This window comes from Aspergillus affinis (assembly GCF_023601865.1).
Source record: "Aspergillus affinis strain CMG 70 chromosome Unknown NODE_87_length_163274_cov_91_156480, whole genome shotgun sequence".
NCBI classification, from domain to species: Eukaryota; Fungi; Ascomycota; class Eurotiomycetes; order Eurotiales; family Aspergillaceae; genus Aspergillus; species Aspergillus affinis.
The window spans coordinates 1-15,180 of record NW_026515868.1 but is presented as its reverse complement, the minus strand read 5'-3'; the positions used below and the strand labels follow the sequence as shown (position 1 = coordinate 15,180).

The 15,180-nt window shown below is 49.7% G+C and overlaps 3 protein-coding genes across 3 annotated transcripts; all 3 read left to right on the top strand.

The window, feature by feature from the left end:
• Window positions 1–210: 210 nt before the first annotated feature.
• On the top strand, window positions 211–832 carry KD926_010795 (uncharacterized protein; the record flags this gene model as incomplete). The annotated part of the gene is made up of 2 exons (XM_053103196.1): window positions 211–720; window positions 776–832. The coding sequence occupies 2 exons, from the start codon at window positions 211–213 to the stop codon at window positions 830–832; spliced, it is 567 nt and encodes a 188-aa protein (XP_052953359.1).
• An 820-nt stretch (window positions 833–1,652) lies between these two features.
• Window positions 1,653–6,886, top strand: KD926_010794 (C6 zinc finger domain protein; the record flags this gene model as incomplete). The annotated part of the gene is made up of 11 exons (XM_053103195.1): window positions 1,653–1,907; window positions 1,960–2,613; window positions 2,681–2,790; window positions 2,838–3,218; window positions 3,700–3,793; window positions 3,874–4,183; window positions 4,656–5,368; window positions 5,501–5,676; window positions 5,729–6,027; window positions 6,075–6,298; window positions 6,356–6,886. The coding sequence occupies 11 exons, from the start codon at window positions 1,653–1,655 to the stop codon at window positions 6,884–6,886; spliced, it is 3,747 nt and encodes a 1,248-aa protein (XP_052953358.1).
• A 1,623-nt stretch (window positions 6,887–8,509) lies between these two features.
• Window positions 8,510–14,584, top strand: KD926_010793 (uncharacterized protein; the record flags this gene model as incomplete). The annotated part of the gene is made up of 11 exons (XM_053103194.1): window positions 8,510–8,546; window positions 8,618–8,702; window positions 8,778–9,770; window positions 9,828–10,535; window positions 10,585–11,643; window positions 11,692–11,965; window positions 12,014–12,128; window positions 12,182–12,342; window positions 12,851–12,860; window positions 13,305–14,392; window positions 14,447–14,584. 11 exons carry the CDS (start codon window positions 8,510–8,512, stop codon window positions 14,582–14,584), a joined length of 4,668 nt encoding a protein of 1,555 aa, XP_052953357.1.
• Between the last annotated feature and the right edge of the window lie 596 nt (window positions 14,585–15,180).

The following is a 15,180-nucleotide window of genomic DNA, read 5'->3' as shown; positions in this document are numbered from 1 at the left end:
ATCTATACCCCGCAAAATAATCTAGCAATGAGATAATATTCAGAATTCTATCATTCGAGAGCAGTAGAGGGGATATGGCGTTCAGAAAACGCATCCTCCACCACCTTATAAAAGGCACGTCGAGTTCAACAGTGAGACTCATCCCAAGACACCAACAACTCCCCAGCCCTCGCTAGAAACTCCAGCATCAAAAACGAACACCCCGACAAAATGAAGTTCTTCAAATTCTTCCCCCTCGCCATCCTGCCCTTCACGGCACTGGCAATCCCAGCCCCAGACGCCGTCTCCAAACCACCCAGCGAGCTCGAACTGACCGACTTCCAACTCGCCAACGCCCTCGTCTCACGACAGAACAACGCGAATCTGTCAAATCTCGGCGACCTTCTCGGCGACCTGACTAAGTCCCTCGGAGCGGTAAAGGATCTCCTGTCCTCCGAAAGCCTGAACAACATCCAGACTATCGTGACAGACCTCTCGTACCTTCTTAAGCAGCCTACCGCGAAGGAAACGAAGAATCTGATTAGCACCGTGAGCTCTTTGCTGAACTCCAAGGGTGTGAAGAATCTGGTTGATCAGTTGCCGGACCTTTTGGATGATGTCGGTGGGCTGGTGACTCCTCAATTGGTTAACAATGTGACCGATCTTCTGGGGAATGCGCACGATCTCTTGACTAAGGAATTCGTTGGAAATACGAAGGGGCTGATTAATGACGTTGCTCCGGTAAGTTAGGATGCTCTGAGAGATGCGAGGAGGTCGTTGTGCTGACTGTTTCTAGCTGGTATCCGCCATATCTCAGGTCATTACGGCCCTGTTGTCGAGTATTTTGGGATAGTTGTGGCTGACACCAGACTGTCAATTATATGAGGACTTCTGATCGTTTCCGAAGATCTAAGTCTTGGCAGTATGGGTGCTAGTGTTTATGTGGTTCAATATTGGATACGGAACAGCTATGGGAGTAACCATTAGCATGAATAGCGACATGGGAGTAATCGATCATAATTTGCACGAAAGTATTTTCTGAACGGCAAATCTGGTTGCGATAAAAGCTATTGACCAGTCAAGTAATTATCAATCGTAAGCTTTGAGCAGCTGTATCATCATAAATTATCCATGAATCATTGTGCAGCTTTGATATTCCAGAACCGATGCTCTCAGCGTGCGTCATCACCCAATTAGTCACGGAGACACAATCCCAACACCTTTCGGATAAGACATGACTCGTTATGAATCGAGAAACAGGAACGGCGCTGTAGATCATGACTAGATCCATCGGTAATCTGGGTCCATTGGACGAAAGAAGGGCGGGGAAGCATCCTGCAGATTAAATTATATTGGAGTGGCGGGGAAGACGAGTTCTGAACACTGACGCCAACAAGTCGCCTACGTTTGCCAACGGCTCCAGAGCGGCTTTACTATTGCTGTTTACACGTGAAAGCCGAGACTTCCGTATTGACATTTCTCTAATAGCAGCGATCTATAACTGTTGTGGAGAGCTCTCAGCTGGTAGCCCGGTACCTCACACGCACATACTCGCGTACTGGTTAATCCTAAAATTCTTCAACATAACATACTAGCAATTTTTGTTTAAAAGGTCGTGGAAGAAAATACCAAATCAAGCCTTGGACTAATACCCATCGTCCAAAGACCAGCCAATGGATAAAGCTCGGAAGTCACCTAGAGCCCGTAAATCGTCCGAAGATCGAGTGGCACGGAAGCGAGAACAAGATCGACAAGCCCAACGAAGCGCTCGGGAAAAGACCAAGACACTCATTTCTCAGCTAGAATCTCGCATCGAAGTATTAACACAATTCCATGACAGTGGAAATGTGAAAAGTTTGTTGGATGAGCTTGAGTCACAGCGAAGCGCGAATGACACTTTGCGAGCTACGTTACGAACGATCGAGAAGGTGATCGGTTCGGGCATTTCACAAGCTAGTAGGTGCCAAGTGTGTGTTGCAGGCGTATGATGATGCTGATGAAACGCGTACTGGAGACACTCTCTGTCCAAGTCGACCTGAGTTGGAAATACCTCGTGGTCTCGTGCCATCGTCATCCACCGACGGCGGCTGTTGCATGCCGCAAAGATCGAGCCATAATATCCCGGACGAACTTTATTTCGAATCTTCAATAGGTCAGACCCGTTCCAGTCCTCAATCTTATGATGATATCTGTCCCAGCGGGGCGGTAGACCGAGCCAACAACCTCAACTTTGCTCTTCCTGTCAGCGACGAGCTGAACGATCCTCAACATGATCCCTTTATGAGATTGCGTGGCGCTAGCTATCAGAAGACGAGCGCCACGCTCGACGCCTTGGCAGCAGTACCATCAATGTCTCAGTTCAGCCCTCTATGTGAATGCTGCAAGTCGATACTTGACTTCAATAGCCTTCTAGGGGAATATACTCCATCCTGCGCTCAGAGAGCGATAGACCAACGAGAATTGGACGCAGATATCCCGATCAGGGCTGTGCTTCACGGATGGTCGGTTGTTGAGGGTTTATACACACTTGATCCTGTGTGGACTATTATGCGAGTAGCCGATGAATCCATTTGGCGACATTGCGGGGCGATCGAGCGGTTGGCTATTTTGAAGGTTGTCAGCTCAATGCTTCGCGTATGTCAACTAGTCTGAGGGCGTTTTCTGACACGAAGTCACTCATGGCTAACATTGCCTTTACCAGTATCGGACTGATCCCTCCGAAGTTAGCTCGAAAGCACTCCCAATCTTCATGCGACAGCGGCCGTCACAGATACGTATCATTCATAAGCCGTTAATTGATTTCATCGTTTGGTATGTCCCTTCCAATAAGATAACAAAACGAAAGCTAACCCATCAAGGCCGGGACTGCGCGAACGATTAGTGCTTTTCCCTCATCAGCACTGTTCGGCCAAATTTTGGAATCTCTTCTGGCATTGCTTTCGGTTTGACTGGCCTTACACGATGGAGGATGCCTACCTGCAGCATAGCCAATCCGGGCTGTATCAATTCTCTAGAACATTTACTCATCACTTCTTTGACTTGCAGCGATGGCGCATGACAAACACCTTTGTGGGGGAATTTCCTGACCTGGAGCCCGACGTGAATGTTGTGCCCTCAGTCAGTGGCTCGGCATCTTCTGCCATGGACGACGAGGGCTTTCTTACTGGTCTAGAGGAACTCGTTCATGCACATGAACCCCAGTTGGAGGCGCTACCAGCCAGCTTTTTTACAGACTTGCAGTCAATAGATTGGCCAGCTAGCCGATCGAGTCTGTTTTAATTTCATCGGACTAAAACAATAAAGGGGCATCGAGCGTTATAAAGTGATCTCGTATCGTACCACACCTCCTCAAATCATCTCCCGTCGTAATTGAATTGCATAGATCCCACTGACACATGTCCAATGGCACTGAGAAACGTGCCATAAGTTCAGCTTCTCGGAGTGCCGCCACCGCGCAGTAAAGTGTCTAAACATAGGAAGTATTCCGGTCGTAAAGTGATCTGTCTACTCGTCTACTCAAATGTAACCTCTCTTTGTGCAGGGACTCGAATTCTGCATATCATAAGCGCTAAGGGTCTCGTATTGCTTGCCTCGCCCTAAGTACTCGCATAATGGATCCACATCGAGACGTTCCCCTTCAACATAAATAGATCATGTATTCCATCTTTGACTGTAATATGTTTCTACATCTCACTCGCCTCTGATTCCCTAAGCTCATAGGCAAAGTCCCGAAACAACAACGAAAATGCGTCTACCTTTTACCCTCCTAGTAGCAGCAGCCTTCTCCCTAGGCACAGAAGGGGCTGTTAAGAACGTATGTATTCCTCCTTCCTCCCTCACTTCGCACATATATCCAATCTTGAGCACAAGATCTAACTAACAGTCCATCTGAAGTGGGATTTCCATATCTACAAACCAGGCTGCAATCCCGAGGACGTTGACTACAGCTTATCTATATTCCACGCCATCGGGACCAGGGCCCAGTCCTGCACTGCCCTCGATACATGGGAGGACCTCGACCTCTCCGAAGCGGACAGTCTCTCGTGGAAGAGCCCAGCGGAAGAGCGCGCCCAGTTCGACCTGTGCATGTATGCAGATGGGCAGTGTAGTGGGAAGCATACCGATGTGATTCGGAGTACTTGGGATATTTGTTATTCGTATAATGGGTTTAAGGGGTACAAGGTTGTTCCGATTGGAGCTGCTTGTGAGTAAATGTTACGGTATCTGGTGATCTGCGAATCATCGCCAGTTATGAGATTGTATATTTTGCTACTAAGGGACCCCGGATTGCGAACGATTTTTGAAGTACGGTACACGCTCTCGTTATGGAAAACCATAATATGCGATTAAGATCATACTTAAGGCTCTATTTACTCAAAAAATTGATCGATTATGTCAAGTGAAGCAGGATGTTGCTATCAATCAAAAGCTGTTGCAAAATGCAAACAAACCAAACAAAAGTTCTGATGCGATGACTCAGCGATGAATAATCCCTTAGTTACTCGGGATTACGGGAATATCATGTGGCGTATATCCGAATTTTTGACTCCTCGCAGGATCAACCCTGCAATGAATTTCATGAAATCTATTAGCCGCGAATCAACCTAGATTTTGGCTACTCTCAATGGCTGAAACAAGTTCACCTTCACAGTCATCTGGATGGCGAATATCCAAAGCATGCCAAGAATGCCGCAAGAGGAAAATCAAGTGCAATGGCCTCGAACCGTGCAAAACCTGCCAGCTACGTAACACGCCGTGCACATATCGCGAGGTTATCCGGCAGCGCAAGAAGAAGTATCAATACAGTCTAGATGCTGATGCATATACTTCGAATGGCGCCCGGCAGCCGTCCCCGGATGTACCACGGCCCTCCGGGCGACGGAATCCTTCCGTCAGCTATACGGTTAACAACAGTGTTTCTGCCACGCATATGGAATCTCCATCATGCAAGGTGCAATTATATTATGGGTCGACGTCGCATTTTGCGCTCATGCATGAGGTCTACAGGGACCTGGTGGAGAGCAAGCATGCCCCCCAGTCTGAAGACTCGCGAGAGGTACAGGAGGCTGGAGCTGGCTTGGACATGTTCAGCTTTCGGCGCATCTTCTTTGGAGTTCCTAGTGACACACACGATTCGTTTAAAAGCTTGAACGCGGCTGATGTGCCGGTGATGTTTCTACCGCATGATTTGGCTAAGATGTTCTTGCACCGGTTCCTGTCTTCGTTGTATGTCATGGTGCCGTTTCAGTCGAAAGAGACGTTCGAACGGCAGCTATGGAATCTGTATAACCCGAGCCCGGACTTTCGAACCGATACCTGGAGTCACTGTATGATTTTGATGGCGTTGGCGATGGGGTCTCTCGGGACAGAGTACTACAGCTGGGGTGATGTGCTTTTCGAGCGAGTAAAAGCGTCTTGTGCGATGCTAGACGACGTGGTCAATCTCCAGACCGTGCAAATATCACTTCTGATGATGAGTCCTCCATAAATCTCAGTTGATGGCACTAGCTGACCAACACAGAACGCCCATTTTCAGACTGAGCAAGGGCGACCGAATTCCACTTTTCTTTACCTGGGAACTGGAGCCCGCAAGGCGATTTCCGCAGGGCTGCATAAAGAGGCCCCGAATAAGGGGGATGCAGGTGATGGCGTGGAAGAGCGAAGGACTACATTTTGGGCCCTCTATTTCTACGAAACGTTTGTGTTGCCTTTCATTACCCGAGTGACCGATTCATCTAATGACGAACAGATGGTTCTGCTTTCACTTGGGCCGACCAAGCTCACTTCTTAGCCGAGATGTCGGTATTGCATTGCCCGAGGAGCCATTCTTGCTCTCTTTGGTCTATCTTTCCAAAGTCATCGCCCGTTCAGCGGACGAAATGTACGGTCAGCACCATGAATCACTCCTGCAAATGTGGAGGATTGCTCGGTCGATTTCGGATGATCTCCGTTGCTATGACGCGAAGATGCGACGAGCTCTAGGCTTCGGCCTTGATAAATGCGCGCAGCAAGGCGTGTTGGGTGTACAGCAAACCATTCTTGTCACGCGTAAGTGGGACATACCTGCGACGAGAAATAGAAACTGATAAACCCAGTGTATTACCACACGATTCTGTTGACATTTCGACCATTCTTGATCTTTCGCGGTCGGTGGCAGAGAGACGCGAAATTGGCACCGCACCGTGCTGCAAATGAGCCGAGTAAGCGTCCAACTGAGGTTCCAGCATGGCTCAACGAAGCCTGCAACCACGCTCTCAGTGCCGCGTGCAGAACCATACATTTCTTATATGAAGCGTCGATCGTGAACGATCTCGTGAGGGTATGTCTATGTGTGGGATCCCCAACCAGCTTTCTAATTCGGCTAACCTGATAATAGGAACTCCGCTACCACGGCTATTTCCTCGGAAGCGCCTCGTTCGTTCTCATATACGACCTAATGCATGGCGAAAACCTCGCGAGCACCCATCTTCCGTGGATCCATGCAACCCTGCAATGCCTTTCAACGATACGGGCAGGTGATCCGATCCAAAGCACAATTAGTGCTATCGAGACGACTCTGAAAAAGATCCATCCTTCCTATGAATGGATAGCTCATCCGGGCATAAAGAACCAGGCCCCTGTTCTTGACCCCGTCGCAAATGATGTGCGACCGCCTACTAGTATGGTAGACCAGCAAGGAAGCATCATGGCGGATGGGTCCCTGGCCGACCCCGTGGCAGCTGGGCTACCGATGCTGTCCGACTTTCAAGGGAACTCGTTGCAAGACGATATTCACCCGGCTAGCGTGGGGAGTGAGGAGCTTCTCGATTTCACCATGTCGGACATGGGATGGGATTTCGACTTTTCGACGATGGACCTCGAAGCTTTCTTCTCGATCAATCCGACGATGGGAGCACCTATTGTGTGATGCGTCTGATAGTAGTCCCAGGTGACTCTTTGGTCAAAGGTCTGGGAGCCAGGCCAAGAAAGCCACTCGCCCTTGCCGTTCTTCATGAAAGTCCAAACCAGAAGAAAGCCCTGGATGCCATGCTTTTTCAGGGCTGATCCAAACAATCGACAATGGCTAGTGTGATTTGGATGCCTCAAGCCTCAACGCCACCGAACCATCAAAACAGCCTCGGCCCATCGTCTAAGTAGGCAAAAAGAGGCCAGGGATGTCTGGCAATCCATATCCACGGGTAGATGTCGGTGTTTTGCTCAGGAGTATCGACTCCGAGCCTAGCTCAATTATGCATCTACACTATCACGTTCTCGTGCCCTCGCCACGTCTCTTCTGGTATATGACTACACAGTAGAGATCCTGACCTGGTGGCAAACGGTGGCAAAACCGGGCACGCCAGGCCGTACGGGTGTGGCCGACACGTGGGGAGACTTTCGTGCCGATCTGATTATCAATGCTTTGCTCATGCCGCCCGACTACAGCCGATTGGGTACTTTTATTCTCTCTCGGTTTTGAAGACCTGAGACGTTACTGAGTAACTAGCTCTTGTGGGTTCGGCCGGACACGGACTATGGTGTACTGTGTAGGCTAGCGGCTGACTAGCTCGTTACTTTGTTGATTTTTTCCGGGAGTTCTTTACCGGCTTGGTTAGAGTCAGGTTGAGATATTATAGCAGAGATGTAACATTAAATTGATACGCGAATTCTAGACAGGTCTATTAGTCTATGTATAGTAGCCAAGTGCGAGCTGGGGTTTAAGCGAGACACCAAGACCAGGGATAGTTCTCCGGGTCAATTCACGCATCGAGGAGAGACGTCTACGCATGAGTGACCAGTGAAGTCATAGACGCGTGAACAACCCACTCTAGCTAGCGAGGAGAGAAAGTAAGGGAGAGAGGGAGAGAGAGAGAGTTCAGTACGAGTCAAGGCAGGTCACCTGACCGGATGATCCGAGTGGATGAGTCAGCCATGCAACCCTGGCGCCGATCTCGCGTCGCCTTCTGCTGCGGGTCTTTGACTTCGGCTGACTCCTCGAGAATATTATCCGTGCCAATGCGAGCCATTGACTTCCTACGTCCGCTCAGGACTTATCAATCCTAGCGTTTACTGCCCACGGTCTGTTGACCATAAGGTTCTCTGCACCCATCCTGCACAGCCAAGGGATAATGGACCATCCGCCACAAGCCTGGCCATCGTTCACCACTTTTATGACGTGATTCCATCTTTGTATCTCCGCGGAGAATTTAGCAAAAATTACAACATCATGCCTCGAGATCATGACCTCAATTCCATAACAACTGAATTGCCCAAGGAATTAAATCGGAGCCGAGTCGATCGGACTACGCCGGTGGGCTTTCGGCCGATGTGCGATAGGCAGCGATGACATGCAGGAACCGTGGGACGGAGCGGTCGATCCCGGAAATCTTTAGACTTCGTCTTCGTAGGATCAATGACCCCTTCCAAAGTTTAGCTAGGAGGCTGAGAAAAGTTTCCCCGATAACCTTCCCCCCCCCCCCCCTCGAGTTTCACCACCGGCTCTTCGGAAACACTGCACGCTGCAGGAACCTGAGAACCACAAGCCTCATTGCGGATGTTTCTGGCTTCTGAGAAATCTCGGAGCTACAACAGTATATATTCAGTTATCGATGCTGAGTCGCACAGGGATTGAAATCGTGCGGCAACGGATGCTATGCGATAGACATCATGGTGGTGTTGGACTCTTCCGCGTTCCAGCACCCTGGTGTGTCATCGTCAGGGCCTAAGATGGTCTCTGAACTGTTAAGGTATGAAGCATCGCTTGAGAGTTGCCCTTTTCCTTTTTACCCTGCTTAATCCCGTGCTGACTCTGTCTTGAATAGATTATATTGCCCTCCTAGACTTAATGGCGCTGACGGTGTTCATTCTCGAAATTCAACGAAACACGATCGAAACTCCTCAAGAGCCGGTCTCTCGGATGTAGCGCTACCAGCTCTGGTCCAACTAGGGCCTTTTCGAGTCGCCTGTAGCAGAGCGTTTGTCACCCTCATCCACAATGGCAGCGCAAAAGTCATCTCCCAGGCTGTGACTTGCAGCCCGTCTCCTAGTCGTGTTGGCGACATCGGTATGGAAACTCTCGGCCTGAAGACGCATGGAAAATGGGGTCATAACGAATCAAATGGAACGACGGATGGCTCTCGCATTGTCGGGGATTTGACGAAGGAAGATCAATTTAAAGGTCACCCCTTCGTTCTTCGATTCCCCGAAACGCGGTTTTATGCTGAGATTCCTCTCACCAGTCCCCGCTGGGGTACATTCGGCACTTATTGCGTGGTGGATGAGGAGGATCGCGTCTTATTAGAGGACGAGAATATCACGGACCTCAAAGATGTTGCCGATGCGATTGTTCAGCATCTTGAAAATGTCTACACTGTGCATTGTCAGGCCCGGCCGGACCGCCTGCTCCGTACCCTCATGACCGTCAAAGGCCTTCCCAGTGTCGACGACATCGAGCAACAGGATTCAGAACCACCGGCGCAAGCCCAGTCTGGATTGTCTGAGAAGATGGATCACCTTTCAATTGTAGTTAAGGAACTACATGATATACCTCCCATGTCGACAAGGGTTCATCAGCCAGAGTTCCCATTCTTTCAACAACATGAACAAGTTTTCAACCTCCCACCAGCTCGAGAGAAACACCAAGAACACCTGAGGAGATGTTCTACCGCATCGAACCACTTGGTGACGGTGCCAGAAAAAGTCACTCCCTCACCTCTCAGTTCTCTGCTCTTTTCTAGAGCTAGCTCGTTGCTTCAAAGCGCGATGGAACTGGATGGAGCTTTGTTCCTGGACGCCTCAAGAAGTAACTCTAGGCGGTATGGCTAATCTACCTCGCATTTTATCGCGCTTGCAGTGGCTAATCTTCTTAATAGGTTTTCTTCAACCAGCGGTAGTGACTGGGATGCGCAGTCTAAAGATGGCAATGGAACCATTTCGACACATTCATCTATATTATCATCTCACGGTGGTTGGTCTGAAAAGCTGTGCGAGCCACTGGGGCTATCACTGTCGCAGTCGCAGAAAGCAGGCTCTTCATTCAAGCTTGTTATAACGGAGGCATTGCTACATGATCTTTTCACGTGGTTTCCACAGGGTGATATCTTCTATACCGATCCTTCCATACAATCTCCCTCTGTCCAACCTACCTACAGCGATGGATCCGCTGATGAGCATGAACACCCAGCGAATTTTATTGCTGCGACGCGCCTTGCAAGGGATTTTCCAGATGCCAGGTCACTCATATTCTACCCTTTGTGGAACTGGGACAGATCTCGCTGGCTGGCTGGTATTGTGATCTGGACAGGCGACAATGAAAGGTTGCTCGACGAAGATGATATGTACTACTTGAAAACGTTCGCGGATTTGGTCACCGCCGAATACCTGCAGATTGGGTGGACAGCCACGGAAAAGTCCAAATCAGACTTGCTCTCCTCTGTCAGTCATGAACTTCGGTCGCCTTTGCACGGTATGCTCGCTAGTGCCGAATTGCTACAAGCCACTACTCTCGAATCAGTCCAGCGGGATATGGTGGCTATGATTGAGACATGCGGCCTCACTTTGCTGGATACGATGAACCACTTGTAAGTATCCCGCCCGTCGCATTGTGACTTCAATTAACTTGCCTTCTAGGCTGGGCTTTACAAAAATAAATAACCTCACCAATATTTCACGCCTTCAAAAAGACAGAACGGAGAACCAAGAGGTAGATGTTGATCACCTGGTTTCCGAGTTCGACCTGGGCGCATTGGTTGAAGAGGTGGCTGACGTTTTGTACTCGGGTCACCGATCCCGCATCAATGCTTCGAAGATCGCTGGTCGCTATCTTGACAGCGGAACTGGCGTCAGCAGTCGCACGGTCAGTTCAGAAAGTAATCAGTCAGATGATTCCAATGACCTTTCTGTTGTCGTTCGCATCGAAGAGCAACCATCCTGGGTTATCCAGTCGGTGTCAGGCGGATTGCGCCGGGTCGTTATGAACCTTATCGGAAACTCTTTCAAATTCACCCAATCTGGGCTGATTGAAGTCTGCTTATCCCAACGAGTTGACCGTGCCAATGGATCAAAGTCGGTGCAGGCGCACCTCTCGATCAAGGATACGGGCTGCGGCATCTCCCCTGAGTTTTTAGAGGATAAGCTCTTCCAGCCTTTCATGCAAGAGAACGACTTAACAGAAGGGGTTGGGCTCGGGTTAAGTATCGTCCGACAGACGATTTCATATCTTGGTGGCACTATCGACATCAGGAGCGAGGTGGGGGTGGGCACACAAGTTGATGTTTTTATTCCTGTCGAGTTGATTCAGAGTCCTTCCGATGATCTCCACTCAATGCTTAATAGCCAGAGCATGAAGACGACCACTCGAGTCTGCCTGATCGGCTTGAATGGATTCGCTGGCCTTGATGGCGTCCCAACTCAGGTTTTGAGCACCGATGCCAAACGCAAACTCTCTATCTGGGGCGCGCTAAGCAATGTGCTTCTGAGCCATTCCGGCTGGGCAGTCTCGTTTGCTGATTCGATTGAGAAGTCAGCTGGTGACATCGGAGTTATGGAGGAGTCAATGTTGAAGAAGCTTTCGAGGAATGGTGACGTTCACGCACACTTTAAAACCGTTATCATCCTTGGCCAGCACGGGGTATCTCTGCCAGGCAACTTTGCCATCAAAGGAGCAGATGTCATCTACCTATCGCAACCGTATGTATGACCGACTTATCATTAATAACGGATACTGACTGCCAATAGAATCGGTCCTCGCAAAATCAACGACGCACTGCGGCGGTATAAAGTTTCACACCATGAATCCAGCCCCTCTACTGAGACTCCTGTATCTGGTCCTTTCCCCGGCATTCCCACCCGTGGGCGATCCTTGTCAGATGCGTTTGCTCTTGCGAAGGGCACCGAGTCGCCGCCTGTGGTAAAGGATAGTGTGTCCAATTACTCTCCTCCATCCCCCCGAGACACGCAAGGAACGGATCTACATATTTTGCTTGTAGATGACAACGACATTAACCTGAAGGTATGTTAGCATTTTTCCTAGCCTCTTGATCCATGACTAACTCGTCAGATCCTGTCAACTTTCATGCGAAAAATCGGCTGTAGCTTTGAGACAGCCAACAACGGACTGGCCGCATTTGAAAAATACAAGGAATCGAGCGGAAATTATGACTACGTCTTGATGGGTTCGTACCTACCTGAGTCTGCATTGCAGAGTATTAACACTAACCCTGAGCAGACATTTCCATGCCAATCATGGACGGAGTAGTCTCCACAAGCAAAATCCGCGAGTACGAAGAACAACATTCCCTTCCCCGGGTGGCCATCATGGCAGTGACGGGGGTTGCATCAAGCAGCATGCAGCAACAGGCCTTTGCGGCCGGCATAGACGATTATCTGGTAAAACCGTTGTCGCTTCACGACTTGAAACGAATTATGAACATCCAATAAATGAAATAATAAGTGGGTAATATGTCGCTGGGGCGGCTTCGGAGTTGGATTCAGGCGCATAGAAACATGTACGGGTTTACATTTTGCATTTATGTGGAGCTGGCAATTTTGGGAGGGAATCGAGGTTAATTCAATGATATGTTTTGTGTATTTGTCTTTGGTCGGTTGGGTGATTCTGGGTGGTGACCAAATCGGCAGGCCGAATCCGATGGATATTAGACCGAAGGGGTCAAAGCAACGAGTATATTATTGCCGATCTATTTCCAATTGAATAGGCTCTGAGAGCCTGGATTACATTTGAATCCTTCTCAGTTCTTCCTTTTGTCCGATAGTCAGCGCTAACCAGCACCTAAGAAGGTCCTACTGAGGTATTCTCCGATCTACACGGTAGACAGGAGCACTGTGGCCTAAACCACGCACGCCGAAAGTCGAGTGGCTATGTTATCGACTATAAAAGAAGTTGCAGGGTGGGCAAGATTGTCTTCTACAAGTTCAATTCATCTTGTCTAAAGCTTTAAGCAGATTCGTTGCCAGACCTCATATACACTTTTGCCAACCCTCCGATATCAACATGGCAACTCGACCCGCGAACGTCGGCATAAAGGCCATTGAGGTCTATTTTCCAAGTCGAGTACATTCACCCTTCTAGATCCCATTGCCTTTCTACCTATTGCTGCAATCGCGGTCGTGGAGTTTGCCATTGACTGACCAACCCGCTCTAGTATGTCTCGCAAACCGAACTCGAAAAATATATCGGCGTCAGCACCGGCAAGTTCACCATTGGCCTAGGCCAAACAAGCATGAGCTTCTGCGATGACCGCGAAGGCAGGAAAACACCCTACCTACCTACCTACCTACCTACCTACCCTCCCAAGCCTAACCAACCCACCTAACTAACCAACCCACTCCAGACCTCTACTCCCTAGCCCTCACCACCGTCTCCTCGCTCCTCAGAAAACACACCATCGACCCCAACACCATCGGCCGCCTCGAAGTCGGCACCGAGACCCTCCTCGACAAATCCAAATCCGCCAAATCAGTCCTCATGTCCCTTTTCCCCGATAACCCGGACATCGAAGGCATCGACACCTACAACGCCTGCTACGGGGGCACCAGCGCGGTCCTCAACGCCGTGAATTGGATCGAGTCGTCGTCGTGGGACGGACGCGATGCGATCGTTGTTGCCGGGGATATCTCGTTGTATGATACGCCCGCGGCACGACCGACAGGCGGAGCTGGGTGCGTGGCGATGCTGATCGGGGCTGATGCGCCGGTCATGGTGGAGCCGGTTCGTGCGAGCTATATGCGCCATGTGTATGATTTCTATAAGGGAGATTTTGGGTCTGAGTATCCGCTTGTTGATGGGCATTTCTCGAATCAGTGCTATATGCGGGCGTTGGATGGGTGTTATGGGGGTTTTAGGGAGAAGGTGAGACGGCGGAGTGGGTATGGTGAGATGGATGCTCATGCGACTGATAAGCGTCCACAAAAAGAGGGTGAAAAGGAAGGGGGAATCGACATGTTTGATTTCTTCATCTTTCATGCCCCGAATTCGAAGATGGTTGCTAAAGCTTACGGTCGACTCCTGTTCAACGATTACCGCTCCAACCCGGGCGCCTTTGACACGGACTCTGTCCCTGCGGAATACGCTACTATGGACGTGGACAGCTCGTTGACCGACAAGGGTGTTGAAAGGCTGTTCATGTCTTTGTCCAAGACGAAGTTCACAGAGCGCGTCAGTCCCTCGCTGACTATCCCGGCCAACTGTGGCAACAGCTATACGGGCAGCGTATGGGCCGGACTCGCAAGCCTGTTAAGCAACATCTCGAGCGAGACTTTACAGAACAAACGCATTGGGGTGTATAGTTATGGAGCTGGGCTGGCGAGTACACTTCTGACTTTGCGAGTACGGGGGGACATCGAGGATATCGCTCAGAAGTTGAATCTACACGCGAGGCTAGCGGCCAGGACGGAGGTGACGCCGGAATTTTACAACGAAGTGAGTCTTATCAATCGAAATGAATGTTAAAAAATAGGCTAATCATCTAGATAGATGTGTCAACTTCGTGAGCAGGCTTATCAGGCAAAAAACTACCCGCCCAGGGGCAGCGTGGAGGATCTTGCGCTGGGGACGTATTATCTGGTCCATGTTGACGATCAGTTCCGACGGCAGTATGAGGTGAAATTTTAATGGGGATATGCCACTCAGTACAGTTTAATCAGCATTTACTAGCGATATTAACTCAACGTCCTGCTATCCGCTCATAGAAGCGTTCATCGATTTCCAGCCCGTGCTAAAGCAGGAAGCCCGTGGCAGTAGCGGGTTGTTTGCCTTATGGCAGGAACTACCCAAATATTGCCTAGTTGTTGCCGCTTTGGGCACCGGGTAATGTGGCCGAAGCAATGATGTGCGTGGCTCTAGTGGCCCCTAGTCATCTCTCTCTGGTCCTTCTCTACTCCGTGCTAGTACTTCCATTGCACGGCAGCATTAGGTAGCTTATTTTTAATTTTCGATCTCCCCGACAAAATTTCAAACTGATCGACCAAGATCTAAGATCAAGTGAACCGTGGGTCGATCCAAAGTCGTAACATTCCGAATTCCGAGATTCCGACAAAACAAAGCTGACAGCCAAGTTGCTTAGCAGTTTGGCATGCAGAAGCAGCTACAGTTCTGACTCATGCGCGGAATTGGCTTTGTAATCATCGGAGATAGTTAACGTATTTCCCCACCGAGTCGGCCACACCACCGAGTCGGCCACCGCCTACCAACTTCTAATTACTAGGGCC